At 46.0% G+C, this 27,883-nt stretch overlaps 1 protein-coding gene across 1 annotated transcript; it reads left to right on the top strand.

The window, feature by feature from the left end:
• Positions 1–678: 678 nt before the first annotated feature.
• Positions 679–27,357, top strand: LOC124028979 (neuronal cell adhesion molecule-like; the record flags this gene model as incomplete). The annotated part of the gene is made up of 16 exons (XM_046340863.1): positions 679–763; positions 937–1,047; positions 1,450–1,593; positions 1,798–1,909; positions 3,716–3,882; positions 4,535–4,682; positions 15,018–15,142; positions 16,324–16,353; positions 16,800–16,901; positions 19,737–19,934; positions 23,974–24,044; positions 24,193–24,415; positions 24,783–24,898; positions 25,346–25,550; positions 26,728–26,849; positions 27,216–27,357. Coding segments are annotated over exons 1-16 (2,101 nt in total), but the record flags the coding sequence as incomplete, so codon positions are not given.
• Positions 27,358–27,883: the final 526 nt, after the last annotated feature.

Genomic DNA, 27,883 nt, shown 5'->3' with positions numbered 1-27,883 from the left:
ACAACACTTCATGAACAACACTTCATGAACAACACTGCATGAACAACACTTCATGAACAACGCTGCATGAACATCACTGCATGAACAACACTGCATGAACATCACTGCATGAACAACACTGCATGAACAACACTGCATTAACAACACTGCATGAACAACACTGCATTAACAACACTGCATGAACAACACTGCATTAACAACACTGCATGAACAACACTGCATGAACAACACTGCATGAACACTGCATTAACAACACTTCATGAACAACACTGCATGAACAACACTTCATGACCAACACTTCATGAACAACACTGCATGAACAACACTTCATGAACAACACTGCATGAACAAGGTTTTTACTTCTGTTTTTGCACAAGGGCAGGTTGGTTTGTTTAATCTTTGTCTGTGACATTCAGCAATACTACTTTGTTGCCTTGTCAAGACAACATCATGTCTTCTATTGCTAAATCAGGCTGGTTACCTAGACAACATTGGACTAGCTGTCTGTCTGTTCTTTTGGCAGAGGACAATACACAGATATTGGTAAGTGATTTATTTCGTTGTTGTTGTTTCTGCTAGTCCGACTCCGGAGGTGTCCTGGTATAAGGAGAGTGGCGATCTTCCTAGCAGCCGGATGTCCTTCCACAACTTCCAGAAGACGTTGAAGACGCAGATGTGATGGAGGCGGACGCCGGGGACTACCGCTGCACGGCCAAGAACAGCCTAGGCTCCGCCCATCACACCATCAAAGTCAACGTCAAAGGTCTGTGACACAAAGAAGAGTTGGGACTAGATGGAATATGTGGAGAAATGTTCCTAACACTCCTAGTACCTTTACGGTGTTGTGGATTTTAAAAGGGGTTTTCTATAGGTCTGTCCTCTCTCTCTCTTTCTCTGACTCTCACCCCCCTCCCCAGCGGCTCCGTTCTGGATCAGTGCCCAGGAACCTCATCCTGGCCCCGAAGGAGACGGGCATCCTCACCTGCAGAGTCAGTGGAGACCCCAAGCCCCAAATCGCCTGGTCCGTCAACGGAGTCCCCATCAAAGGTGAGTCTAGTCCACTTCCACCCCAGACTGAGGCTCAATGGAACGAATCCTAACTGGAGAAATGCACACTGAAGCGTATATTTACATTTCAGTAATTTATCAAACGCGCTTATCCAGAGAGATGTATAGTCAGTGTGTTTCACTTATGTAGGTAGAACAGCAGCAGAGCTCATATACTATTGCATAAATCATTCATTGATGTCAGTGAGGGATTTGCACAGAATTATGGTGCTGCGCGCAAGTAGAGTATCCAATCAAATTAGGATTCATCCCTATGTGGGCAGAGCACATATCTACACGATGTTACCCTCAACTATGAACATCCAGATGTGCAGGAGGAAGAGTGAACAGAGGTTTGAATGTGTGACATACTGTATATCTAGCCTGTGATCCCCTTGATAGACTCTCCAAAGGACACGAGTCGGAAGGTGGAGGACGACACAGTGATTCTGAGCGACGTCCAGACCGGCTCCAGCGCTGTCTACCAGTGCAACGCCTCCAATGAGTTTGGCTACCTGCTGGCTAATGCTTTTGTCAATGTGCTCGGTGAGTCTCTGGAAACACAACCATTGAATCTGCCTTTTAGAATCGGAATATTGAGTCAATAAACAAAAAAAACTCTAAACTCTGGAGCTTTACAACTCTTGAACATTGTTGTGGCCAATGACAGCATTTTGTGTTCTCTGCATCATTCTCATGTCACGTTATGGTTTAGTAATAATTATCAATATGATTTGTTTCTGTTTTCAGCCGAAGCACCAAGGGTGCTGACTCCCCCCAACAATGTGTACCAGGTCATCACCAACAATCCTGCTTTCCTGGACTGTGCTTCGTTTGGCTCGCCCATACCAACCATCACATGGTTAGTCCATCTGGCTCTAAGTCTTGCAAGCCAGTCAGCCAGACTCTCACAAGCCAGTCAGCCAGACTTTATGTTTCACAAGCCAGTCAGCTTGACTCTCACAAGCCAGTCAGCCAGACTCTCACAAGCCAGCCAGCCAGACTCTCACAAGCCAGTCAGCCAGACTTTAAGTTTCACAAGCCAGTCAGCCACTCCATTAACACCTCTCTGTTAACACCTCTCTATTAACACCTCTCTGTTAACACCTCTCTGTTAACTCCTCTCTGTTAACTCCTCTCTGTTAACTCCTCTCTGTTAACTCCTCTCTATTAACAGAGAGGTTAATAGAGAAGAAGACGGAAGCTACTCCATTGTGTCCTCCTCCCAGAGCGCCAAGAACCTTGGCGTGATCCTGGACAACACCCTGTCGTTCTCAACTAACATCAAGGCGGTGGCCCGTTCCTGTAGGTTCATGCTCTACAACATCCGCAGAGTACGACCCTGCCTCACACAGGAAGCGGCGCAGGTCCTAATCCAGGCACTTGTCATCTCCCGTCTGGATTACTGCAACTCGCTGTTGGCTGGGCTCCCTGCCTGTGCCATTAAACCCCTTCAACTCATCCAGAACGCCGCAGCCCGTCTGGTGTTCAACCTTCCCAAGTTCTCTCACGTCACCCCGCTCCTCCGTTCTCTCCACTGGCTTCCAGTTGAAGCTCGCATCCGCTACAAGACCATGGTGCTTGCCTACGGAGCTGTGAGGGGAACGGCACCTCAGTACCTCCAGGCTCTGATCAGGCCCTACACCCAAACAAGGGCACTGCGTTCATCCACCTCTGGCCTGCTCGCCTCCCTACCACTGAGGAAGTACAGCTCCCGCTCAGCCCAGTCAAAACTGTTCGCTGCCCTGGCCCCCCAATGGTGGAACAAACTCCCTCACGACGCCAGGACAGCGGAGTCAATCACCACCTTCCGGAGACACCTGAAACCCCACCTCTTTAAGGAATACCTAGGATAGGTTAAGTAATCCCTCTCACCCCACCCCCCTAAGTTTTAGATGCACTATTGTTAAGTGACTGTCCCACTGGATGTCATAAGGTGAATGCACCAATTTGTAAGTCGCTCTGGATAAGAGCGTCTGCTAAATGACTTAAATGTAATGTTAAATGTACCTCTCTATTAACACCTCTCTGTTAACTCCTCTCTGTTAACTCCACTCTGTTAACACCTCTCTGTTAACACCTCTCTGTTAACACCTCTCTGTTAACACCTCTCTGTTAACACCTCTCTGTTAACACCTCTCTGTTAACACCTCTCTGTTAACTCCTCTCTGTTAACTCCTCTCTGTTAACATCTCTTTGTTAACACCTCTCTGTTAACACCTCTCTGTTAACACCTCTCTTTTAACTCCTCTCTGTTAACACCTCTCTGTTAACACCTCTCTGTTAACACCTCTCTGTTAACACCTCTCTGTTAACACCTCTCTGTTAACTCCTCTCTGTTAACACCTCTCTGTTAACACCTCTCTGTTAACACCTCTCTGTTAACACCTCTCTGTTAACACCATCTGCACTTCCTAATGGAGTTCACTGACTCTAGTGTGAGTCGCTCTGGATAAGAGCGTCTGCTAAATGACTTAAATGTAATGTAAATGTGTGATTGTGAACAGAGGGCTGTTAATGAATATCACACAGTGTCCCTTAAAGTCCTTCAGTCACAAACTGTTCAACATGATCTTCTCATAAAGAACTGAGCTGATGAATAACTACATTTATAAAGTCTCACAGGGATCTAGTGTTCTAATGCAGTGACCTAGTGTTTCCTCTGCAGGTTTAAGGACAGCCAGACCAGTATCCTGAATAGAGACCCATATGTGATCCATAATAACGGTACCTTAGAGATCAACGTAGCCCAGTCCCTGAACAGTGGCAAGTACACCTGTATAGCCTCCAACAACCTGGGAACCAGGGAGAACCATGTCTACTTGGAGGTCAAAGGTCAGACAAGCCTGCTTATAACCAGATTATAATGCTTCATGAATGTAGTTATAGACACTTATGGATGTATTTATAGATGTTACCATTTTTATTTTACCTTTATTTAACAAGGCAAGTCAGTTAAGAATAGATTCTTATTTTCAATGACAGCCTAGGAACAGTGGGTTAACTGCCTTGTTCAGGGCAAAACGACAGCTCGGGATTCGATCTTGCAACCTTCCGGTTACTAGTCCAACTCTCTAACCACTAGGCTACCTGATGCCCCAATCTATTTATAGATGTTATAATACATTATGAATGTAGTTATAATACATTATGAATGTAGTTATAGACACGTATAATGCATTATGAATTTAGTTATGGACACTTATAATGCATCATGAATGTAGTTTTAGACACTTAAAATGCATAATGAATGTAGTTATAGACACTTATAATGCATTATGAATATAGTTATAAATATTATAATGCATTATGAATGTGGTTATAGATGTTATAATGCATTATGAATGTAGTTATAAATATTATAATGCATTCTGAATGTAGTTATAGATGTTATAATGCATTATGAATGTAGTTATAGGTGTTATAATGCATTATTAAGAGGGTATTCATATGAAGTGTAACCATATATGTGTGTATTGTCCTTCAGAGCCGACGAGGATCCTGGCCCAGCCAGAGTACATGGTGGTCCAGAGGAACAGGAAGGCAGTGTTTGAGTGTAAAGTTAAACACGACCCCACCCTCATCCCCACCATGAACTGGCTCAAAGACAATGGAGAGCTGCCTGACGACGAGAGGTACTCTAGAGTAGACCATCTCCTCTATACACACCTTCTCTCTATAGATATGGGTCTGCTATAGGCCAGTGGTGGTCAACCCTACTCCAGGAGAGATAACATCCTACCTGATTCTGACACACCTCATTCTACTAATCAAACTGCTCCCCAGGCCCTCCTCAGGCCCTCCTCAGGCCCTCCTCAGCCCCCCACATTAGGTGTGTTACAGCAGGGCTGGAGCAAAAGCCTGAACAAATTATGTATTTGGTAAATGTATGATTGAATTTGCTTTTTCATTATTTTTTTCACCTTTATTTAACCAGGTAAGCTAGTTGAGAACAAGTTCCCATTTCCAACTGCGACCTGGCCAAGATAAAGCAAAGCAGTGTGAACAGAAACAACAACACAGAGTTACACATGGAATAAACAAGCGTACAGTCAATAACACACTAGAAAATAAATAAAGTCTATATACATTGTGTGCAAATGGCTTGAGGAGGTAAGGCAATACATAGGCCATAGTAGCAAAGTAATTACAATTAACACGAGTGATAGATGAGCAGATGATGATGAGCAGATGATGGTGTGTAAGTAGTGATACTGGTGTGCAAAAGAGCAGCAAAGTAAATAAAAACAATATGGGGGATGAGGTATGTAGATTAGGTGGGCTATTTACAGATGGACTATGTACAGCTGCAGCGATCTGTTAGATGCTCAGATAGGTGATGTTTAAAGTTAGTGAGGGAAATGTAAGTCTCCAACATCAGCTATTTTTGCACTTCGTTCCAGTCATTGGCAGCAGAGAACTGGAAGGGAAGGCGGCCAAAGGAGGTGTTGGCTTTGGGGATGACCAGTGAGATATACATGCTGGAGTGCGTGCTACGGGTGGGTGTTATTATCATGACAGTGAGCAGAGATAAGGCGGAGCTTTACCTAGCATAGACTTATAGATGACCTGGAGCCAGTGGGTCTGGCGACGAATATGTAGCGAGGGCCAGCTGACTAGAGCATACAGGTCGTAGTGGTGGGTGGTACAAGGCGCTTTGGTAACAAAACGGATGACACTGTGATAGACTACACCCAGTTTGCTGAGTAGAGTATTGGAAGATATTTTGTAGATGACATCGCCGTAGTCGAGGATCGGTAGGATAGTCAGTTTTACTAGGGTAAGTTTGGCGGCGTGAGTGAACGAGGCTTTGTTGCGAAATAGAAAGCCGATTCTAGATTTGATTTTGGATTGAGATGTTTGAAATTAGTCTGGAAGGAGAGTTTACAGTCTAGCCAGACACCTAGTTATTTGTAGTTGTCCACGTATTCTAGGTCAGAACCGTCCAGAGTAGTGATGCTAGTCGGGCGGGCGGGTGCGGGCAGCGTTACAGTTGAAAAGCATGCATTTGGTTTTACTAGCGTTTAAGAGCAGTTGGAGGCCACGGAAGGAGTATTGAATGGTATTGAAGCTTGTTTGGAGGTTAGTTAACACCAAATACCTGTCCAAATAAGGGCCAGAAGTATACAGAATGGTGTAGTCTGCTTAGAGATGGATCAGGGCATCACCTGCAGCAGGAGCGACATCGTTGATATATAAAGAGAAAAGAGTCGACCCGAGAATTGAACTCTGTGGTACCCCCCATAGAGACTGCCAGAGGTCCGGACAACAGGCCCTCTGATTTGACACACTGAACTCTGTCTGTGAAGTAGTTGGTGTCATGTTTGTCATTTATTGTCATGTCTTGTCCCTGTGCTCCCCATGCTATTCGTTTCCCTCTGCTGGTCTTGTTTGGTTCTATCCCTCTCTCTCCCCCTCCCCCTTTCACTCTCTCGCTCTCTCTTCTCTCTGTCGTTCCGTTCCTGCTCCCAGCTGTTCCTATTCCCCTAATCATCATTAGTCTTCCCACACCTGTTCCCGATCCTTTCCCCTGATTAGACTCCCTATTTATTCCTTTGTGATCCGTTCCTGATCCGTCGGTTCCTTGTTTTGTATTCCATGCTGTAATTGCGTTTCGCCCTGTCCTGTCGTGTTTTTTGCCGTGATTGTGTATCACCCTGTCCTGTCGTGTTTTGTGCCTTCTTCAGACGCTGCGTGTGAGCAGGTGTCACAGTTGACTACGGCCTGCGCCTACCCGAAGCGACCTGCAGTCTGTGGCCGCTTCTCCAGTTGTTTTCCCCTCTACTGTCTAGAGGATTTCAGTTACTCGGTTTTTTGAGCATTAATAAACTCTGTTTCTGTTAAGTCGCGTTTGGGTCCTCCTTCACCTGCATAACAGAAGGAACCGACCAAAGAATGGACCCAGCGACTTCCGACGCTCGTTACACTGCCGTCGAGATCCAAGGAGCCATGCTCGGCAGACACGAGCAGGAATTGTCCGCTGCTCGCCAGGCCGTGGAGAACCTGGCTGCTCAGGTTTCCGACCTCTCTGGACAGTTCCAGAGTCTACGTCTCGTGCCACCTGTTACTTCCTGGCCTGCCGAACCTCCAGAACCTAGGGTTAATAACCCACCTTGCTACTCCGGGCAGCCCACTGAGTGCCGCTCCTTTCTCACGCAGTGTGAGATTGTGTTCTCTCTCCAACCCAACACATACTCTAGAGAGAGAGCTCGGGTTGCTTACGTCATCTCACTCCTCACTGGCCGGGCTCGAGAATGGGGCACAGCTATCTGGGAGGCAAGGGCTGTTTGCTCTAACGATTTCCAGAACTTTAAAGAGGAGATGATTCGGGTTTTTGACCGTTCAGTTTTTGGTGGGGAGGCTTCTAGGGCCCTGGCTTCCTTATGCCAAGGTGAACGGTCCATAACTGATTATTCCATTGAGTTTCGCACTCTTGCTGCCTCTAGTGAGTGGAACGAGCCGGCGCTGCTCGCTCGTTTTCTGGAGGGACTCCACGCTGTGGTTAAGGATGAGATTCTCTCCCGGGAGGTTCCTTCAGATGTGGACTCCTTGATTGCTCTCGCCATCCGCATAGAACGACGGGTAGATCTTCGTCACCGGGCTCGTGGAAGAGAGCACGCATCAACGGTGTTTCCCTGCTCCGCATCGCAGCCATCTCCCCCCTCTGGCTTTGAGACTGAGCCCATGCAGCTGGGAGGGATTCGCATCTCGAAGAAGGAGAGGGAACGGAGGATCACCAACCGCCTGTGCCTCTATTGTGGAGTTGCTGGACATTTCGTTAATTCATGTCCAGTAAAAGCCAGAGCTCATCTGTAAGCGGAGGGCTACAGGTGAGCGCAACTACTCAAGTCTCTCCATCAAAGTCCTGTACTACTTTGTCGGTCCACCTACGCTGGACCGGTTCGGGCGCTACATGTAGTGCCTTGATAGACTCTGGGGCTGAGGGTTGTTTCATGGACGAAGCATGGGTTCGGAAACATGACATTCCTTTCAGAGAGTTAGATAAGCCTACGCCCATGTTCGCCTTAGATGGTAGTCATCTTCCCAGTATCAGATTTGAGACACTACCTTTAACCCTCACAGTATCTGGTAACCACAGTGAGACTATTTCGTTTTTGATTTTCCGTTCACCGTTTACACCTGTTGTTTTGGGTCATCCCTGGCTAGTATGTCATAATCCTTCTATTAATTGGTCTAGTAATTCTATCCTATCCTGGAACGTTTCTTGTCATGTGAAGTGTTTAATGTCTGCCATCCCTCCCGTTTCTTCTGTCCCTACTTCTCAGGAGGAACCTGGCGATTTGACAGGAGTGCCGGAGGAATATCATGATCTGCGCACGGTCTTCAGTCGGTCCCGAGCCAACTCCCTTCCTCCTCACCGGTCGTATGATTGTAGTATTGATCTCCTTCCGGGGACCACTCCTCCTCGAGGTAGACTATACTCTCTGTCGGCTCCCGAACGTAAGGCTCTCGAGGATTATTTGTCTGTGTCTCTTGACGCCGGTACCATAGTGCCTTCTTCCTCTCCGGCCGGGGCGGGGTTCTTTTTGTTAAGAAGAAGGACGGTACTCTGCGCCCTGCGTGATTATCGAGGGCTGAATGACATAACGGTTAAGAATCGTTATCCGCTTCCCTTATGTCATCAGCCTTCGAGATTCTGCAGGGAGCCAGGTGCTTTACTAAGTTGGACCTTCGTAACGCTTACCATCTCGTGCGCATCAGAGAGGGGGACGAGTGGAAAACGGCGTTTAATACTCCGTTAGGGCATTTTGAGTACCGGGTTCTGCCGTTCGGTCTCGCCAATGCGCCAGCTGTTTTTCAGGCATTAGTTAATGATGTTCTGAGAGACATGCTGAACATTTTCGTTTTTGTCTATCTTGACGATATCCTGATTTTTTCTCCGTCACTCGAGATTCATGTTCAGCACGTTCGACGTGTTCTACAGCGCCTTTTAGAGAATTGTCTCTATGTAAAGGCTGAGAAGTGCTCTTTCATGTCTCCTCCGTTACTTTTCTCGGTTCCGTTATTTCCGCTGAAGGCATTCAGATGGATTCCGCTAAGGTCCAAGCTGTCAGTGATTGGCCCGTTCCAAGGTCACGTGTCGAGTTGCAGCGCTTTTAGGTTTCGCTAATTTCTATCGGCGTTTCATTCGTAATTTCGGTCAAGTTGCTGCCCTCTCACAGCTCTTACTTCTGTCAAGACGTGTTTTAAGTGGTCCGGTTCCGCCCAGGAGCTTTTGATCTTCTAAAAGAACGTTTTACGTCCGCTCCTATCCTCGTTACTCCTGACGTCACTAGACAATTCATTGTCGAGGTTGACGCTTCAGAGGTAGGCGTGGGAGCCATTCTATCCCAGCGCTTCCAGTCTGACGATAAGGTTCATCCTTGCGCTTATTTTTCTCATCGCCTGTCGCCATCTGAGCGCAACTATGATGTGGGTAATCGTGAACTGCTCGCCATCCGCTTAGCCCTAGGCGAATGGCGACAGTGGTTGGAGGGGGCGACCGTTCCTTTTGTCGTTTGGACAGACCATAAGAACCTTGAGTACATCCGTTCTGCCAAACGACTTAATGCCCGTCAAGCTCGTTGGGCGTTGTTTTTCGCTCGTTTCGAGTTTGTGATTTCTTACCGTCCGGGTAGCAAGAACACCAAGCCTGATGCCTTATCCCGTCTGTTTAGTTCTTCTGTGGCTTCTACTGATCCCGAGGGATTCTTCCTTATGGGCGTGTTGTCGGGTTAACAGTCTGGGGAATTGAAAGACAGGTTAAGCAAGCACTCACGCACACTGCGTCGCCGCGCGCTTGTCCTAGTAACCTCCTTTTCGTTCCTGTTTCCACTCGCCTGGCTGTTCTTCAGTGGGCTCACTCTGCCAAGTTAGCGGGTCATCCCGGTGTTCGAGGCACTCTTGCGTCTATTCGCCAGCGCTTTTGGTGGCCGACTCAGGAGCGTGACACGCGCCGTTTCGTGGCTGCCTGTTCGGACTGCGCGCAGACTAAGTCGGGTAACTCTCCTCCTGCCGGTCGTCTCAGACCGCTCCCCATTCCTTCTCGACCATGGTCTCACATTGCCTTAGACTTCATTACCGGTCTGCCTTTGTCTGCGGGGAAGACTGTGATTCTGACGGTTGTCGATAGGTTCTCTAAGGCGGCACATTTCATTCCCTCGCTAAACTTCCTTCCGCTAAGGAGACGGCACAAATCATTATTGAGAATGTATTCAGAATTCATGGCCTCCCGTTAGACGCCGTTTCAGACAGAGGTCCGCAATTCACGTCACAGTTTTGGAGGGAGTTCTGTCGTTTGATTGGTGCGTCCGTCAGTCTCTCTTCCGGGTTTCATCCCCAGTCTAACGGTCAAGCAGAGAGGGCCAATCAGACGATTGGTCGCATACTACGCAGCCTTTCTTTCAGGAACCCTGCGTCTTGGGCAGAACAGCTCCCCTGGGCAGAATACGCTCACAATTCGCTTCCTTCGTCTGCTACCGGGTTATCTCCGTTTCAGAGTAGTCTGGGTTACCAGCCTCCTCTGTTCTCATCCCAGCTTGCCGAGTCCAGCGTTCCCTCCGCTCAAGCGTTTGTCCAACGTTGTGAGCGCACCTGGAGGAGGGTGAGGTCTGCACTTTGCCGTTACAGGGCACAGACGGTGAGAGCCGCCAATAAACGCAGGATTAAGAGTCCAAGGTATTGTTGCGGCCAGAGAGTGTGGCTTTCCACTCGCAACCTTCCTCTTACGACAGCTTCTCGTAAGTTGACTCCGCGGTTCATTGGTCCGTTCCGTGTCTCCCAGGTCGTCAATCCTGTCGCTGTGCGACTGCTTCTTCCGCGACATCTTCGTCGCGTCCATCCTGTCTTCCATGTCTCCTGTGTTAAGCCCTTTCTTCGCACCCCCGTTCGTCTTCCCTCCCCCTCCCGTCCTTGTCGAGAGCGCACCTATTTACAAGGTACATAAAATTATGGACATGCGTTCTCGGGACGGGTCACCAATACCTAGTGGATTGGGAGGGTTACGGTCCTGAGGAGAGGAGTTGGGTTCCGTCTCGGGACGTGCTGGACCGTTCGCTCATCGATGATTTCCTCCGTTGCCGCCAGGATTCCTCCTCGAGTGCGCCAGGAGGCGCTCGGTGAGTGGGGGTACTGTCATGTTTGTCATTTATTGTCATGTCTTGTCCCTGTGCTCCCCATGCTATTCGTTTCCCTCTGCTGGTCTTGTTTGGTTCTATCCCTCTCTCTCCCCCCCCTTTCACTCTCTCGCTCTCTCTTCTCTCTGTCGTTCCGTTCCTGCTCCCAGCTGTTCCTATTCCCCTAATCATCATTAGTCTTCCCACACCTGTTCCCGATCCTTTCCCCTGATTAGACTCCCTATTTATTCCTTTGTGATCCGTTCCTGATCCGTCGGTTCCTTGTTTTGTATTCCATGCTGTAATTGCGTTTCGCCCTGTCCTGTCGTGTTTTTTGCCGTGATTGTGTATCACCCTGTCCTGTCGTGTTTTGTGCCTTCTTCAGACGCTGCGTGTGAGCAGGTGTCACAGTTGACTACGGCCTGCGCCTACCCGAGGCGACCTGCAGTCTGTGGCCGCTTCTCCAGTTGTTTTCCCCTCTACTGTCTAGAGGATTTCAGTTACTCGGTTTTTGAGCATTAATAAACTCTGTTTCTGTTAAGTCGCGTTTGGGTCCTCCTTCACCTGCATAACAGTTGGTGAACCAGTCGAGGCAGTCATTTGAGAAACCAAGGCTATCGAGTCTGCCAATAAGAATACGGTGATTGACAGAGTCGAAAGCCTTGGCCAGGTCGATGAATACAGCTGCACAGTACTGTCTTTTATCGATGGCGGTTATGATATCGTTTAGTACCTTGAGCGTGGCTGAGGTGCCCCCGTGACCAGCTCGGAAACCGGATTGCACAGCAGAGAAGGTACGGTGGGATTCGAAATGGTCAGTGATCTGTATATTAGCTTGGCTTTTGAAGACTTTAGAAAGGCAGGGTAGGATACATATAGGTATATAACAGTTTGGGTCTAGAGTGTCACCCCTTTTGAAGAGGGGGGATGACCGCGGCAGCTTTCCAATCTTTAGGGATCTCGGACGATACGAAAGAGAGGTTGAACAGGCTAGTAATAGTGGTGGCAACAAAGGCGGTGGATCATTTTAAAAAGAGAGGGTCCAGATTGTCTAGCCTGGCTAATTTGTAGGGGTCCAGGTTTTGCAGCTCTTTCAGAACATCAGTTATCTGGATTTGGGTGAAGGAAAAGCTGGGGAGGCTTGGGCAAGTAGCTGCCGGGGGGTGTGGAGCTGTTGTCCGGGGTTGGGCTAGCCAGGAGGAAAGCATGGCCAGCCGTAGAGAAATGCTTATTGAATGTTTTTATTGGTGGTGACCGTGTTACCTAGCCTCAGTGTAGTGGGCAGCTGGGAGGAGGTGCCCTTGTTCTCCATGGACTTTACAGTGTCCCAAAACTTTTTGGAGAGCCACAGGATGCAAATTTCTGTTTGAAAAAGCTAGCCTTTGCTTTCCTGACTGACTGTGTGTATTGGTTCCTGACTTCCCTGAACAGTTGCATATCACTGGGACTATTCGATGCTATTGCAGTCCGCCACAGGTTACTGTAAGCATGATTGTCTGACTGTGTGTATTGGTTCCTGACTTCCCTGAACAGTTGCATATCGCTGGGACTATTCGATGCTATTGCCGTCCGCCACAGGTTACTATAAGCATGATTGTCTGACTGTGTGTATTGGTTCCTGACTTCCCTGAACAGTTGCATATCGCTGGGACTATTCGATGCTATTGCCGTCCGCCACAGGTTACTATAAGCATGATTGTCTGACTGTGTGTATTGGTTCCTGACTTCCCTGAACAGTTGCATATCGCTGGGACTATTCGATGCTATTGCCGTCGCCACAGGTTACTATAAGCATGATTGTCTGACTGTGTGTATTGGTTCCTGACTTCCCTGAACAGTTGCATATCGCTGGGACTATTCGATGCTATTGCCGTCCGCCACAGGTTACTATAAGCATGATTGTCTGACTGTGTGTATTGGTTCCTGACTTCCCTGAACAGTTGCATATCGCTGGGACTATTCGATGCTATTGCCGTCGCCACAGGTTACTATAAGCATGATTGTCTGACTGTGTGTATTGGTTCCTGACTTCCCTGAACAGTTGCATATCGCTGGGACTATTCGATGCTATTGCCGTCCGCCACAGGTTACTATAAGCATGATTGTCTGACTGTGTGTATTGGTTCCTGACTTCCCTGAACAGTTGCATATCGCTGGGACTATTCGATGCTATTGCCGTCCGCCACAGGTTACTATAAGCATGATTGTCTGACTGTGTGTATTGGTTCCTGACTTCCTGAACAGTTGCATATCGCTGGGACTATTCGATGCTATTGCCGTCGCCACAGGTTACTATAAGCATGATTGTCTGACTGTGTGTATTGGTTCCTTCCCTGAACAGTTGCATATCGCTGGGACTATTCGATGCTATTGCCGTCGCCACAGGTTACTATAAGCATGATTGTCTGACTGTGTGTATTGGTTCCTGACTTCCCTGAACAGTTGCATATCGCTGGGACTATTCGATGCTATTGCCCGCCACAGGTTACTATAAGCATGATTGTCTGACTGTGTGTATTGGTTCCTGACTTCCCTGAACAGTTGCATATCGCTGGGACTATTCGATGCTATTGCCGTCGCCACAGGTTACTATAAGCATGATTGTCTGACTGTGTGTATTGGTTCCTGACTTCCTGAACAGTTGCATATCGCTGGGACTATTCGATGCTATTGCCGTCCGCCACAGGTTACTATAAGCATGATTGTCTGACTGTGTGTATTGGTTCCTGACTTCCCTGAACAGTTGCATATCACTGGGACTATTCGATGCTATTGCAGTCCGCCACAGGTTACTATAAGCATGATTGTCTGACTGTGTGTATTGGTTCCTGACTTCCCTGAACAGTTGCATATCGCTGGGACTATTCGATGCTATTGCCGTCGCCACAGGTTACTATAAGCATGATTGTCTGACTGTGTGTATTGGTTCCTGACTTCCCTGAACAGTTGCATATCGCTGGGACTATTCGATGCTATTGCAGTCCGCCACAGGTTACTATAAGCATGATTGTCTGACTGTGTGTATTGGTTCCTGACTTCCCTGAACAGTTGCATATCGCTGGGACTATTCGATGCTATTGCAGTCCGCCACAGGTTACTATAAGCATGATTGTCTGACTGTGTGTATTGGTTCCTGACTTCCCTGAACAGTTGCATATCGCTGGGACTATTCGATGCTATTGCCGTCGCCACAGGTTACTATAAGCATGATTGTCTGACTGTGTGTATTGGTTCCTGACTTCCCTGAACAGTTGCATATCGCTGGGACTATTCGATGCTATTGCCGTCGCCACAGGTTACTATAAGCATGATTGTCTGACTGTGTGTATTGGTTCCTGACTTCCCTGAACAGTTGCATATCGCTGGGACTATTCGATGCTATTGCAGTCCGCCACAGGTTACTATAAGCATGATTGTCTGACTGTGTGTATTGGTTCCTGACTTCCCTGAACAGTTGCATATCGCTGGGACTATTCGATGCTATTGCAGTCCGCCACAGGTTACTATAAGCATGATTGTCTGACTGTGTGTATTGGTTCCTGACTTCCCTGAACAGTTGCATATCGCTGGGACTATTCGATGCTATTGCCGTCGCCACAGGTTACTATAAGCATGATTGTCTGACTGTGTGTATTGGTTCCTGACTTCCCTGAACAGTTGCATATCGCTGGGACTATTCGATGCTATTGTTCCGACTTCCCGCCACAGGTTACTATAAGCATGATTGTCTGACTGTGTGTATTGGTTCCTGACTTCCCTGAACAGTTGCATATCGCTGGGACTATTCGATGCTATTGCCGTCGCCACAGGTTACTATAAGCATGATTGTCTGACTGTGTGGTGGTGTTTTGTTAGGTTCTTGGTGGACACTGACAGTCTGACCATCAACGAAGTGACAGAGGAGGACGAGGGAACCTACACCTGTGTCATGAACACCACCCTGGACCAGGACTCAGCTAGCGCCATGCTCACCGTCGTTGGTGAGTTTACCTCTATACTTCACATGATGTTTACCTAACTTATCTTAGGATATACAACACATTCTATCCTCTCCTCCTTCTATCAGCTACCTATATTCTATGTCCTCTAGTTATTGTTATGACAATTTGATATGGTTCATCTCTGTGGTAGACACGCATGTGCATGTTCTGAATAGTCTGTTAACATCTTTATTTAAATACTTTGTAGTCTGATCCAATGCTCACAGAGTTGTAATAATAGAGTGTTGTAATATATGACGATTGACTATAGGAAGTATTTCATAACCAATACTAGAGTGTTGTAATATTGGTGATTAACTATAGTAACACCAGTCTTTCATAACCAATACTAGAGTGTTGTAATATTGGTGATTGACTATAGTAACACCAGTCTTTCATAACCAATACTAGAGTGTTGTAATATTGGTGATTGACTATAGTAACACCAGTCTTTCATAACCAATACTAGAGTGTTGTAATATTGGTGATTGACTATAGTAACACCAGTCTTTCATAACCAATACTAGAGTGCTGTAATATTGGTGATTGACTATAGGAACACCAGTCTTTCATAACCAATACTAGAGTGTTGTACATTTACATTTACATTTAAGTCATTTAGCAGACACTCTTATCCAGAGCGACTTACAAATTGTAATATTGGTGATTGACTATAGTAACACCAGTATTTCATAACCAGTACTAGAGTGTTGTAATATTGGTGATTGACTATAGGAACACCAGTCTTTCATAACCAGTACTAGAGTGTTGTAATATTGGTGATTGACTATAAGAAGTATTTCATAACCAGTACTAGAGTGTTGTAATATTGGTGATTGACTATAGGAACACCAGTCTTTCATAACCAGTACTAGAGTGTTGTAATATTGGTGATTGACTATAAGAAGTATTTCATAACCAGTACTAGAGTGTTGTAATATTGGTGATTGACTATAGGAACACCAGTCTTTCATAACCAATACTAGAGTGTTGTGATATTGGTGATTGACTATAGGAAGTATTTCATAACCAGCACTAGAGTGTTGTGATATTGGTGATTGACTATAGGAAGTGTTTCATCAGCTTCCTGTTGCTGTGTAGTCCTATTCTTCTTCTCTCTGAAACCTGTGTTTTGTCACTAACCTGTCACTCCTATCTGACTCCTGTCCTTGCTCTCTCAGAGGCTACTCCAACTCCTGCTATTGTCTACGGTAAACAACGCTGGCCCTGTTGGCCATATTAGCATCATCATTCCTCATCCACTCCTCTCCCTCAGTCCTGAGTGTGTGAGAGCTGACCTTCACCCTTACTGTAGCAGTCCTGTCCGTTTGGTTAGCATGCTATGGCTCTGTTGTGATGCTACTGCAGTGGCATATTGACAGTCCGTGACCAGAGAGAACCAGTCTGTGTGTGTTTGAAGTGTCTGCTGCATCATTAGATTTATTCACTAGTGTGATTATTATTATTATTATTATTATTAGTAACTATGTCCATCTGACTACTGTGTTTTGGGTTGGAGCTGGGTCCGGCTCATTTCGGGCTTTCGCTCAGTTACTCAGTTTATCAAACAAGGCATGCTGACTCCCACCCCCGAAAGCATCAGGTGACCTTGTTGTTGTAGTAGTGAGTGGTACTGACACTGTGTTTTCCTCTCCAGAGGAACCAGACCCTCCTACAGACCTGGAGCTGACTGACCAGAGAGAGAGGAGCGTCCAGCTCACCTGGATACCTGGAGACGAACACAACAGCCCCACACAGAGTACTGTATTATAAAGAACACAACAGTCCTACACAGAGTACTCTATTATAAAGAACACAACAGTCCTACACAGAGTACTGTATTATAATGAACACAACAGTCCTACACAGAGTACTGTATTATAATGAACAACAGTCCTACACAGAGTACTGTATTATAAAGAACAGTCCTACACAGAGTACTGTATTATAATGAACACAACAGTCCTACACAGAGTACTGTATTATAATGAACACAACAGTCCTACACAGAGTACTGTATTATAAAGAACAGTCCTACACAGAGTACTGTATTATAATGAACAGTCCTACACAGAGTACTGTATTATAAAGAACAGTCCTACACAGAGTACTGTATTATAATGAACACAACATACACAGAGTACTGTATTATAATGAACAGTCCTACACAGAGTACTGTATTATATAATGAACAGTCCTACACAGAGTACTGTATTATAATGAACACAACAGTCCTACAGAGTACTGTATTATAATGAACAGTCCTACACAGAGTACTGCATTATAATGAACAGTCCTACACAGAGTACTGCATTATAATGAACAGTCCTACACAGAGTACTGTATTATAATGAACACAACAGTCCTACACAGAGTACTGTATTATAATGAACAGTCCTACACAGAGTACTGTATTATAAAGAACACAACAGTCCTACACAGAGTACTGGATTATAATGAACAGTCCTACACAGAGTACTGCATTATAATGAATAGTCCTACACAGAGTACTGTATTATAAAGAACACAACAGTCCTACACAGAGTACTGTATTATAATGAACAGCCCTACACAGAGTACTATATTATAAAGAACACAACAGTCCTACACAGAGTACTGTATTATAAAGAACACAACAGTCCTACACAGAGTACTGTATTATAATGAACACAACAGTCCTACACAGAGTACTGTATTATAAAGAACACAACAGCCCCACACAGAGTACTATATTATAAAGAACAGTCCTACACAGAGTACTGTATTATAATGAACAGTCCTACACAGAGTACTGTATTATAATGAACAGTCCTACACAGAGTACTGTATTATAAAGAACACAACAGTCCTACACAGAGTACTGCATTATAATGAACAGTCCTACACAGAGTACTGTATTATAATGAACAGTCCTACACAGAGTACTGTATTATAATGAACACAACAGTCCTACACAGAGTACTGCATTATAATGAACAGTCCTACACAGAGTACTGTATTATAATGAACAGTCCTACACAGAGTACTGTATTATAATGAACACAACAGTCCTACACAGAGTACTGCATTATAATGAACACAACAGTCCTACACAGAGTACTGTATTATAATGAACAGTCCTACACAGAGTACTGTATTATAAAGAACACAACAGTCCCACACAGAGTACTATATTATAAAGAACAGTCCTACACAGAGTACTGTATTATAATGAACAGTCCTACACAGAGTACTGTATTATAAAGAACACAACAGTCCTACACAGAGTACTGTATTATAAAGAACACAACAGTCCTACACAGAGTACTGCATTATAATGAACAGTCCTACACAGAGTACTGTATTATAAAGAACAGTCCTACACAGAGTACTGTATTATAATGAACACAACAGTCCTACACAGAGTACTGTATTATAATGAACACACAGAGTACTGTATTATAATGAACACAACAGTCCTACACAGAGTACTGTATTATAATGAACACTGTATTATAAAGAACAGTCCTACACAGAGTACTGTATTATAATGAACACAACAGTCCTACACAGAGTACTGTATTATAATGAACAGTCCTACACAGAGTACTGTATTATAAAACAACAGAACTGTATTATAATGAACAGTCCTAACAGAGTACTGTATTATAATGAACAGTCCTACACATGTATCTAACCAGTCCTCCATGTTCTAACCCTACACTCCGTCATTCTAACCCACAGAGTACTCCATGTTCTAGTCCCCTACCATGATCTAACAGTCCCTCCTCCATGTTCTATCCAACAGTCCTCCATGTTCTACATGTTATAACCCTCCTCCATGTTAATAACCCTCCTCCATGTTATATGAACACAACAGTCCTCCATGTTCTGAACCCCTCCTCCATGTTCTAACCCCTCCTCCATGTTCTAACCCTCCTCCATGTTCTAACCCCTCCTCCATGTTCTAACCCCTCCTCCATGTTCTAACCCCTCCTCCATGTTCTATCCCCTCCTCCATTTTCTAACCCCTCCTCCATGTTCTAACCCCTCCTCCATGTTCTAACCCTCCTCCATGTTCTAACCCCTCCTCATGTTCTATCCCCTCCTCCATGTTCTAACCCCTCCTCCATGTTCTAACCCCTCCTCCATGTTCTAACCCCTCCTCCATGTTCTAACCCCTCCTCCATGTTCTAACCCCTCCTCCATGTTCTAACCCCTCCTCCATGTTCTAACCCCTCCTCCATGTTCTAACCCTCCTCCCCTCCATGTTCTAACCCCTCCTCCATGTTCTATCCCCTCCTCCATGTTCTAACCCCTCCTCCATGTTCTAACCCCTCCTCCATGTTCTAACCCCTCCTCCATGTTCTAACCCCTCCTCCATGTTCTAACCCCTCCTCCATGTTCTAACCCCTCCTCCATGTTCTATCCCCTCCTCCATGTTCTAACCCCTCCTCCATGTTCTATCCCCTCCTCCATGTGTGTCCTAAGTCGCTCTGGATAAGAGCGTCTCTAAATGACTTAAATGTAATGTAAATGTAATGTTCTAACCCCTCCTCCATGTTCTATCCTCCTCCATGTTCTAACCCCTCCTCCATGTTGTCTCCCCTCCCAGAGTTCCTAGTCCAGTATGAAGACCTGCTCCACCAGGCTGGGGTGTGGCACAACCTGACAGAGGAGGAGGGCACCAAGACCACGGCCCACCTGGACCTGTCCCCCTACGCCTACTACTCCTTCAGGGTTCTGGCTGTGAACCATGTGGGCTACAGCCAGCCCAGCCAGCCCTCCAGACAGTACAGGACCAACCCTGCAGGTAAAACTATACTGTGGACCTTACTTTATTGCCAAAGAAATGCAAATAGTCTGTTCTAAAACTGAAGAGGTGTTAGAGGTAGGGATGACTATAGACTAAGATGGTCAGAAGTGTTAGAGTAAGAGGTAGGGATGACTATAGTGTAAGGTGGTCAGAAGTGTTAGAGTAAGAGGTAGGGATGACTATAGTGTAAGATGGTCAGAAGTGTTAGAGTGAGAGGTAGGGATGACTATAGAGTAAGATGATCAGAAGTGTTAGAGTGAGAGGTAGGGATGACTATACAGTCGTGGCCAAGCGTTTTGAGAATGACATAAATATTAGTTTTCACAAAGTCTGCTGCCTCCCTTTGTATGATGGTAATTTGCATATACTCCAGAATGTTATGAAGAGTGATCAGATGAAATGATATTAATTGCAAAGTCCCTCTTTGCCATGCAAATGAACTGAATCCCCCCCAAAACATTTCCACTGCATTTCAGCCCTGCCACAAAAGGACCAGTTGACATCATGTCAGTGATTCTCTCATTAACACAGGTGTGAGTGTTGACGAGGACAAGGATGGAGATCACTCTGTCATGCTGATTGAGTTCGAATAACAGACTGGAAGCTTCAAAAGGAGGGTGGTGCTTGGAATCATTGTTCTTCCTCTGTCATCCATGGTTACCTGCAAGGAAACATGTGCCATCATCATTGCTTTGCACAAAAAGGCCTTCACAGGCAAGGATATTACTGCCAGTAAGATTGCACCTAAATCAACCATTTATCTGATCATCAAGAACTTCAAGGAGAGCGGTTCAATTGTTGTGAAGAAGGCTTCAGGGCGCCCAAGAAAGTCCAGGAAGCGCCAGGACCATCTCCTAAAGTTGATTCAGCTGCGGGATCGGGGCACCACCAGTACAGAGCTTGCTCAGGAATGGCAGCAGGCAGGTGTGAGTGCATCTGCACGCACAGGTGAGGCAAACACTTTTGGAGGATGGCCTGGTGTCAAGAAGGGCAGCAAAGAAGCCACTTCTCTCCATGAAAAACATTAGGGACATACTGATATTCTGGAAAGGTACAGGGATTGGACTGCTGAGGACTGGGGTAAAGTAATTTTCTCTGATGAATCCCTTTTCCAATCGTTTGGGGCATCCGGAAAGAAGCTTGTCTGGAGAAGACAAGGTGAGCGCTACCATCAGTCCTGTATCATGCCAACAGTAAAGCATCCTGAGACATTCATGTGTGGGGTTGCTTCTCAGCCAAGGGAGTGGGCTCACTCACAATTTTGCCTCAGAACACAGCCATGAATAAAGAATGGTACCAACACATCCTCCGAGAGCAACTTCTCCCAACCATCCAGGAACAGTTTGGTGACAAAGAATGCCTTTTCCAGCATGATGGAGCACCTTGCCATAAGGTAAAAGTGATAACTAAGTAGCTTGGGGAACAAAACATAAATATTTTGGGTCCATGGCCAGGAAACTCCCCAGACCTTAATCGCATTGAGAATTTGTGGTCAATCCTCAAGAGGCGGATGGACAAACAAAAACCCACAAATTCTGACAAACTCCAAGCATTGATTATGCAACAATGTGCTGCCATCAGTCAGGATGTGGCCCAGAAGTTAATTGACAACATGCCAGGGCGGATTGCAGAGGTCTTGAAACAGAAGGGTCAACACTGCAAATATTGACTCTTCAACTTCATGTAATTATCAATAAAAGCCTTTGACACTTTATACTTCAGTATTCCATAGTAACTGTCAGGACCCGGTTACGAACCCGGGTCTCGGAGTGAGAAACAGTCATTTAACCAACTGAGCCAAGAATAGTCGGCAGAACCCAGAAGATGAGGCAGACACAGCAGTACTTGAGAGGGTGTATTTAATGAAGTAAAAATGAAGTTCTTCAGGAAAACATGTAACTCCACAACCTCAAAAGGAATCCTACAAGAACAAAGGTAATCCTCCAAGACAAAAGGTAAATCCACAAGGTGGAAGGTAAAGCACAAAAAGCCTCAAAAGATACTAAAAAAAAAGAAAAAAAAAGAACAAAAAACAGAATTCCACAAGAGAGTCCACCGGGATCAACAAGAGTTCACAGAGTACTAGGGCTGCGTGCTAACATACAAACACAGAGCAAAGAACAGAGGAAAACAAAGGGTTTAAATACAATCAGGGGAAACGAGGCACAGGTGCAAATAATATTGGGGATCAAGGGAAAACAAAAGGTCAAAAGGCACAATGGGGGCATCTAGTGACCAAAAACCGGAACAACCCTGGCCAAATCCTGACTTTGTGAAAAAGTAACATCTGACAAAAATATCTTAAGACACTGAAGCAGCAGACTTTGTGAAAATTAATATTTGTGTCATTCTCAAAACTTTTGGCCACTACTGTAGAGTAGATCAGAAAGATGGTCAGAAGTGTTAGTGTTAGAGTGAGAGGTAGGTAGGGATGACTATAGAGGAAGATGATCAGAAGTGTTAGAGTGAGAGGTAGGGATGACTATAGAGGAAGATGGTCAGAAGTGTTAGAGTGAGAGGTAGGGATGACTATAGATGATCAGGAAGATGTTAAGTGTCAGAGTGAGAGGTAGGGATGACTATAGAGGAAGATGGTCAGAAGTGTTAGAGTGAGAGGTAGGGATGACTATAGAGGAAGATGGTCAGAAGTGTCAGAGTGAGAGGTAGGGATGACTATAGAGGAAGATGGTCAGAAGTGTTAGAGTGAGAGGTAGGTAGGGGATGACTATAGTGTGACAGAAGTGTCAGAGTGAGAGGTAGGGATGACTATAGAGGAAGATTATCAGAAGTGTCAGAGTGAGAGATGTAGGGATGACTACTATAGAGGAAGATGTCAGAAGTGTTAGAGTGAGAGGTAGGGATGACTATAGAAGTGTTAGTGTGACTATAGAGGAAGATGGTCATAAGAGTGAGAGGTAGGGATGACTATAGAGAAGATGGTCAGAAGTGTTAGAGTGAGAGGTAGGGATGACTATAGAGGAAGATGATCAGAAGTGTTAGAGTGAGAGGTAGGGATGACTATAGAGGAAGAGAGGTAGGGATCAGAAGTGTCAGAAGTGTCAGAGAGGTAGGGATGACTATAAGATGGTCAGAGGAAGATGATCAGAAGTGTTAGAGAAGTGTTAGAGTGAGTCAGAGAGGGATGACTACAGTGTAAGGGAGGAAGATGGTCAGAAGTGTTAGAGTGAGAGGTAGGGATGACTATAAGTCAGAAGTGGAAGATGGATGACTAAGTGTCAGAAGTGTCAGAGGAGAGGTAGGGATGACTATAAGATGGAGGAAGATGAGGGATCAGAAGTGTCAGAAGTGTGAGTGAGAGGTAGGGATGACTATAGAGGAAGATGGTCAGAAGTGTCAGAGTGAGATGGATGACTACAGTGTAAGAAGTGTTAGAGTGAGAGGTAGGGATGACTAGTCAGAAGTCAGAAGATGGATCAGAAGAGTCAGGAAGTTAGAGTGAGAGGTAAGGGATGACTACATAGTGTCAGAAGTGTCAGAGTGAGAGAGTAGGGATGACTAAGATGGTCAGAAGTGTTAGAAGATAGGGATGTCAGGGTGTAAGATCAGAAGGGTCAGGAAGTGTTAGAGTGAGAGGTAGGGATGATGTAAGAGTCAGAAGTGTTAGAAGTGAGTGAGAGGTAAGACTATAGTGTCAGAAGTGTCAGAGTGAGAGGTAGGGATGACTATAGAGGAAGATGGTGAAGTGTTAGAGTAGGGATGACTATAGAGGAAGATGGTCAGAAGTGTTAGAGTGAGAGGTAGGATGACTATAGAGGAAGATGGTCATAAGTGTTAGGAGTGAGATGGATGACTATAGAGGAAGATGGTCAGAAGTGTCAGAGTGAGAGGTAGGGATGACTATAGAGGAAGATGGTCAGAAGTGTCAGAGTGAGAGGTAGGGATGACTATAGACTAAGATTGTCAGAAGTGTTAGAGTGAGAGGTAGGGATGACTATAGAGGAAGAAGGTTCTGATGTACACTGTAGAAAAGGCAAGAGGTTTGGTCTGATTTGTGATCTGTTTGTGATTCTGTTAGCTCCAGATGTGAATCCAACAGATGTCCATGGTGTTGGAACTGAACATAATAACTTAGTCATCTCATGGAAGGTAAGGTATGCTCCATCTCAAGTATAACCAGTATCATTAGTCCTAATTCAGCAGCCTACAGTGAGTATTCCTGACCCTATTCATGGTGTCACCATCTCACTATTATCCCAGTGAAGACCCCTCTTCCCATGTAATATCTCTGCCTTAGGAGCTGACAGGCATCCAGTCCAATGGACCAGGACTACAGTACAAGGTGAACTGGAGACAGAAGGATGTGGAGGAGGACTGGTTGTCTGAGACCGTGGCTAACGTCTCCAAGTATGTGGTGTCAGGCACGCCCACTGCACCCTATGAGGTCAAAGTTCAGGCGGTGAACGACTATGGAAACGGACCAGCGCCTGAGGCGGTGGTGGGGTATTCTGGAGAGGACGGTGAGTATTGTAGTTTGTGTGTGTGTGTGTGTGTGTGTGTGTGTGTGTGTGTGTGTGTGTGTGTGTGTGTGTGTGTGTGTGTGTGTGTGTGTGTGTGTGTGTGTGTGTGTGTGTGTGTGTGTGTGTGTGTGTGTGTGTGAGAGAGGACTGTGAGTACTACTACTGTACATGGGTAGGTCTATGTAAATGAGGAGGTTGTGAATGGACAGAGGAATGGGTTTTTTCAAACTGAAAACTGCCACCATAAGTTCCAGTAACTTCCAGCTCCAATCACTTCTAGTTAGAATGCAAATTAGAAGGTTGTTGTCATGAAATATTTGATGCCAGTGTGGAGTATAGTCTGTTGAAATCTTTGTCTGTCACTCAGTGCCCATGTCAGCCCCAGAGAGTGTCCAGGTGCTGGTTCAGAACGGGACGCTAGCAGAGGTTCACTGGGAGCCTGTCCTCACCTCCATGGTCAGGGGACGACTCCAGGGCTACAAGGTACTGTACACCGCAACCAGAGATCCTCACAATGTGGAGAAAGATTTATTATCACCACAATATATTGGTAGTTAAATACATCAGTTCGTGTCACAGTTAAGGGGTAACATTCTGGTATGTTTTGCCAAATTTGATTTTTTTACCTTTATTTAACTAGGCAAGTCAGTTAAGAACCAATTCTTATTTTCAATGACGGCCTAGGAACAGTGGGTTAACTGCATGTTCAGGGGCAGAACGACAGATTTGTACCTTGTCAGCTCGGGGGTTTGAACTTGCAACCTTCCGGTTACTAGTCCAATGCTCTAACCACGAGGCTACCCTTCCGCCCCAAAATGCCCATGTCCTGTAGTCAGGAGGGAATAAGTAGAACATCTGACCATCATGGAACCAGGAAGAACCTGGTCATTTAGACCAGAATGTTTGTCTGATGTGTGTGTGGTCCTGCAGGTGTCCTACTGGCGTGAGCGTAGCCTCCACCAGGCAGAGGCTCAGCAGGAGGAGCAGCAGGTGTTGCTCTTCAGTGGGAACAGGACTGACGGCAGACTACCAGGCCTCAGACCCTACAGCCTCTATACACTGAACATCAGGGTGGCCAACGGCAAGGGAGAGGGGCCCCCCAGCCCCAACCACAACTTTGAGACCCCAGAGGGAGGTGAGGGGCCTCATTCAGACTCCTACTGTTGTTAGATAGATTCTCTGTGTTTAATCCATATACCACAGGAGGCTGGTGAGGGGAGGACGGCTCATAATAATGAATGGAATGGATTAAATGGAATGGTAGACATGGAAACTAGATGTTTCATGTATTTGAGACCCTTCCATCCATTCCGCTCCAGCCATTACTATGAGCCCGTCCTCCCCATTTAAAGTTCCACCTGCCACCTCCAGCCATTACTATGAGCCTGTCCTCCCCATTTAAAGTTCCACCTGCCACCTCCAGCCATTACTATGAGCCTGTCCTCCCCATTTAAAGTTCCTCCAGCCACCTCCAGCCATTACTATGAGCCCGTCCTCCCCATTTAAAGTTCCTCCAGCCACCTCCAGCCATTACTATGAGCCCGCCTCCCCATTTAAAGTTCCACCTGCCACCTCCAGCCACACTATGAGCCTGTCCTCCCATTTAAAGTTCCTCCAGCCACCTCCAGCCATTACTATGAGCCCGTCCTCCCCATTTAAAGTTCCTCTAGCCACCTCCAGCCATTACTATGAGCCCGTCCTCCCCATTTAAAGTTCCACCTGCCACCTCCAGCCATTACTATGAGCCCGTCCTCCCCATTTAAAGTTCCACCTGCCACCTCCAGCCATTACTATGAGCCCGCCCTCCCCATTTAAAGTTCCTCCAGCCACCTCCAGCCATTACTATGAGCCCGTCCTCCCATTTAAAGTTCCACCTGCCACCTCCAGCCATTACTATGAGCCCGTCCTCCCCATTTAAAGTTCCACCTGCCACCTCCAGCCATTACTATGAGCCCGCCTCCCCATTTAAAGTTCCACCTGCCACCTCCATCCATTACTATGAGCCCGTCCTCCCCATTTAAAGTTCCTCCAGCCACCTCCAGCCATTACTATGAGCCCATCCTCCCCATTTAAAGTTCCACCTGCCACCACTACTGTATACATATAGTCATGCATTGTGCTATACTGTTGGAAGGGGCTGACTATGGGCCGGAAACAATGCTAAACATATCAGGTTAGAATGGTTCTATCTGTACGTTACTGTATGGTTTTGTACCTATGAATGGTGGTTTTCTTTAGTTCACAAGTCATTTTGTATAATTGCATCCACACGTTATGACATTGTATCCATGTGTTTATCTGCGTGTGTTTAGTCCCCTGGTCCTCCTTCCTTCTTGCGTATAAAGAACACCGACATGGACTCTCTGACGCTGGAGTGGGGTCCTCCACAGGACAACAATGGTCGCCACCGGCTACACACTCAAATACCAGCCAGGTAAGTCTGCTGAGCAATTTGATGCATTTTTATTGTGGCATCTGTGGCTGACCCTGGCTTCCAACCCTTCTGGGTCTGTATGTGTGTGCTCACTGGGTTGGTTTGAAATCAAAGGAAGTATTTCAATATCTTTATCTTTATGCATCTCTCTCTCTCTCTCTCTCTCTCTCTCTCTCTCTCTCTCTCTCTCTCTCTCTCTCTCTCTCTCTCTCTCTCTCTCTCTCTCTCTCTCTCTCTCTCTCTCTCTCTCTCTCTCTCTCTCTCTCTCTCTCTCTCTCTCTCTCTCTCTCTCTCTCTCTCTCTCTCTCTCTCTCTCTCTCTCTCTCTCAGTCAACAGCTCCAATGAGCTTGGTCCTGCTTGAGGAGATGATGTTCCCAGCCAATGAGACCACCGTAATCCTGGCCGACCTCAAGTACAGCACCCGCTATAAGTTCTACTTCAACGCTAAGACCATCAAGGGCTCCTGCCCAACCATCACAGAGGAGGCTGTCACTATCATGGATGAAGGTGAGCTTTACGTAGAATGACATGTTATTGATTGATTTATTGAACTCCTTTCTTGAACTAAGCAAGTTAGTTTAGAATACAAGTCATTGAGAATGACGGCCTAACCCCGGCCAAAACCAACGGGCAACACTAGAATGAAATACAACACTAGAATGGCCATTAGCATGCCGGCAAGGTGATTACAGACGGCCATCTTGGTCAAGTAATCTAATGTATCTCTATGGACCTTTCGTACTGTGAAAGCAAATTGTACAAAGTATTATGGGTGTGTTGAAGTTATTATTTGTCTCCACTCAGCACTCAAAGCTGCTGTCTATGAATTTGAGAGTGGTTTCTCTCAGGTTTCTCTCAGGTTTCTCTCAGGTTTTCTCAGGTTTCTCTCAGGTTTCTCCCTGGGTTTCTCTCAGGTTTCTCACAGGTTTCTCTCAGGTTTCTCCTCAGGTTTCTCTCAGGTTTCTCTCAGCTGTTTACCAAAAAAGTGGTGTGCGGCAGTTTATAGCTTGTAGCTTTTCCTACAGCGTCTGAC

The sequence above is a fragment of the Oncorhynchus gorbuscha genome, unplaced genomic scaffold (genome assembly GCF_021184085.1).
Source record: "Oncorhynchus gorbuscha isolate QuinsamMale2020 ecotype Even-year unplaced genomic scaffold, OgorEven_v1.0 Un_scaffold_5166, whole genome shotgun sequence".
In the NCBI taxonomy this organism is placed as follows: domain Eukaryota; kingdom Metazoa; phylum Chordata; class Actinopteri; order Salmoniformes; family Salmonidae; genus Oncorhynchus; species Oncorhynchus gorbuscha.
Note: the sequence above shows the minus strand (reverse complement) of the source record. Positions and strands in the feature narration are given on the sequence as shown.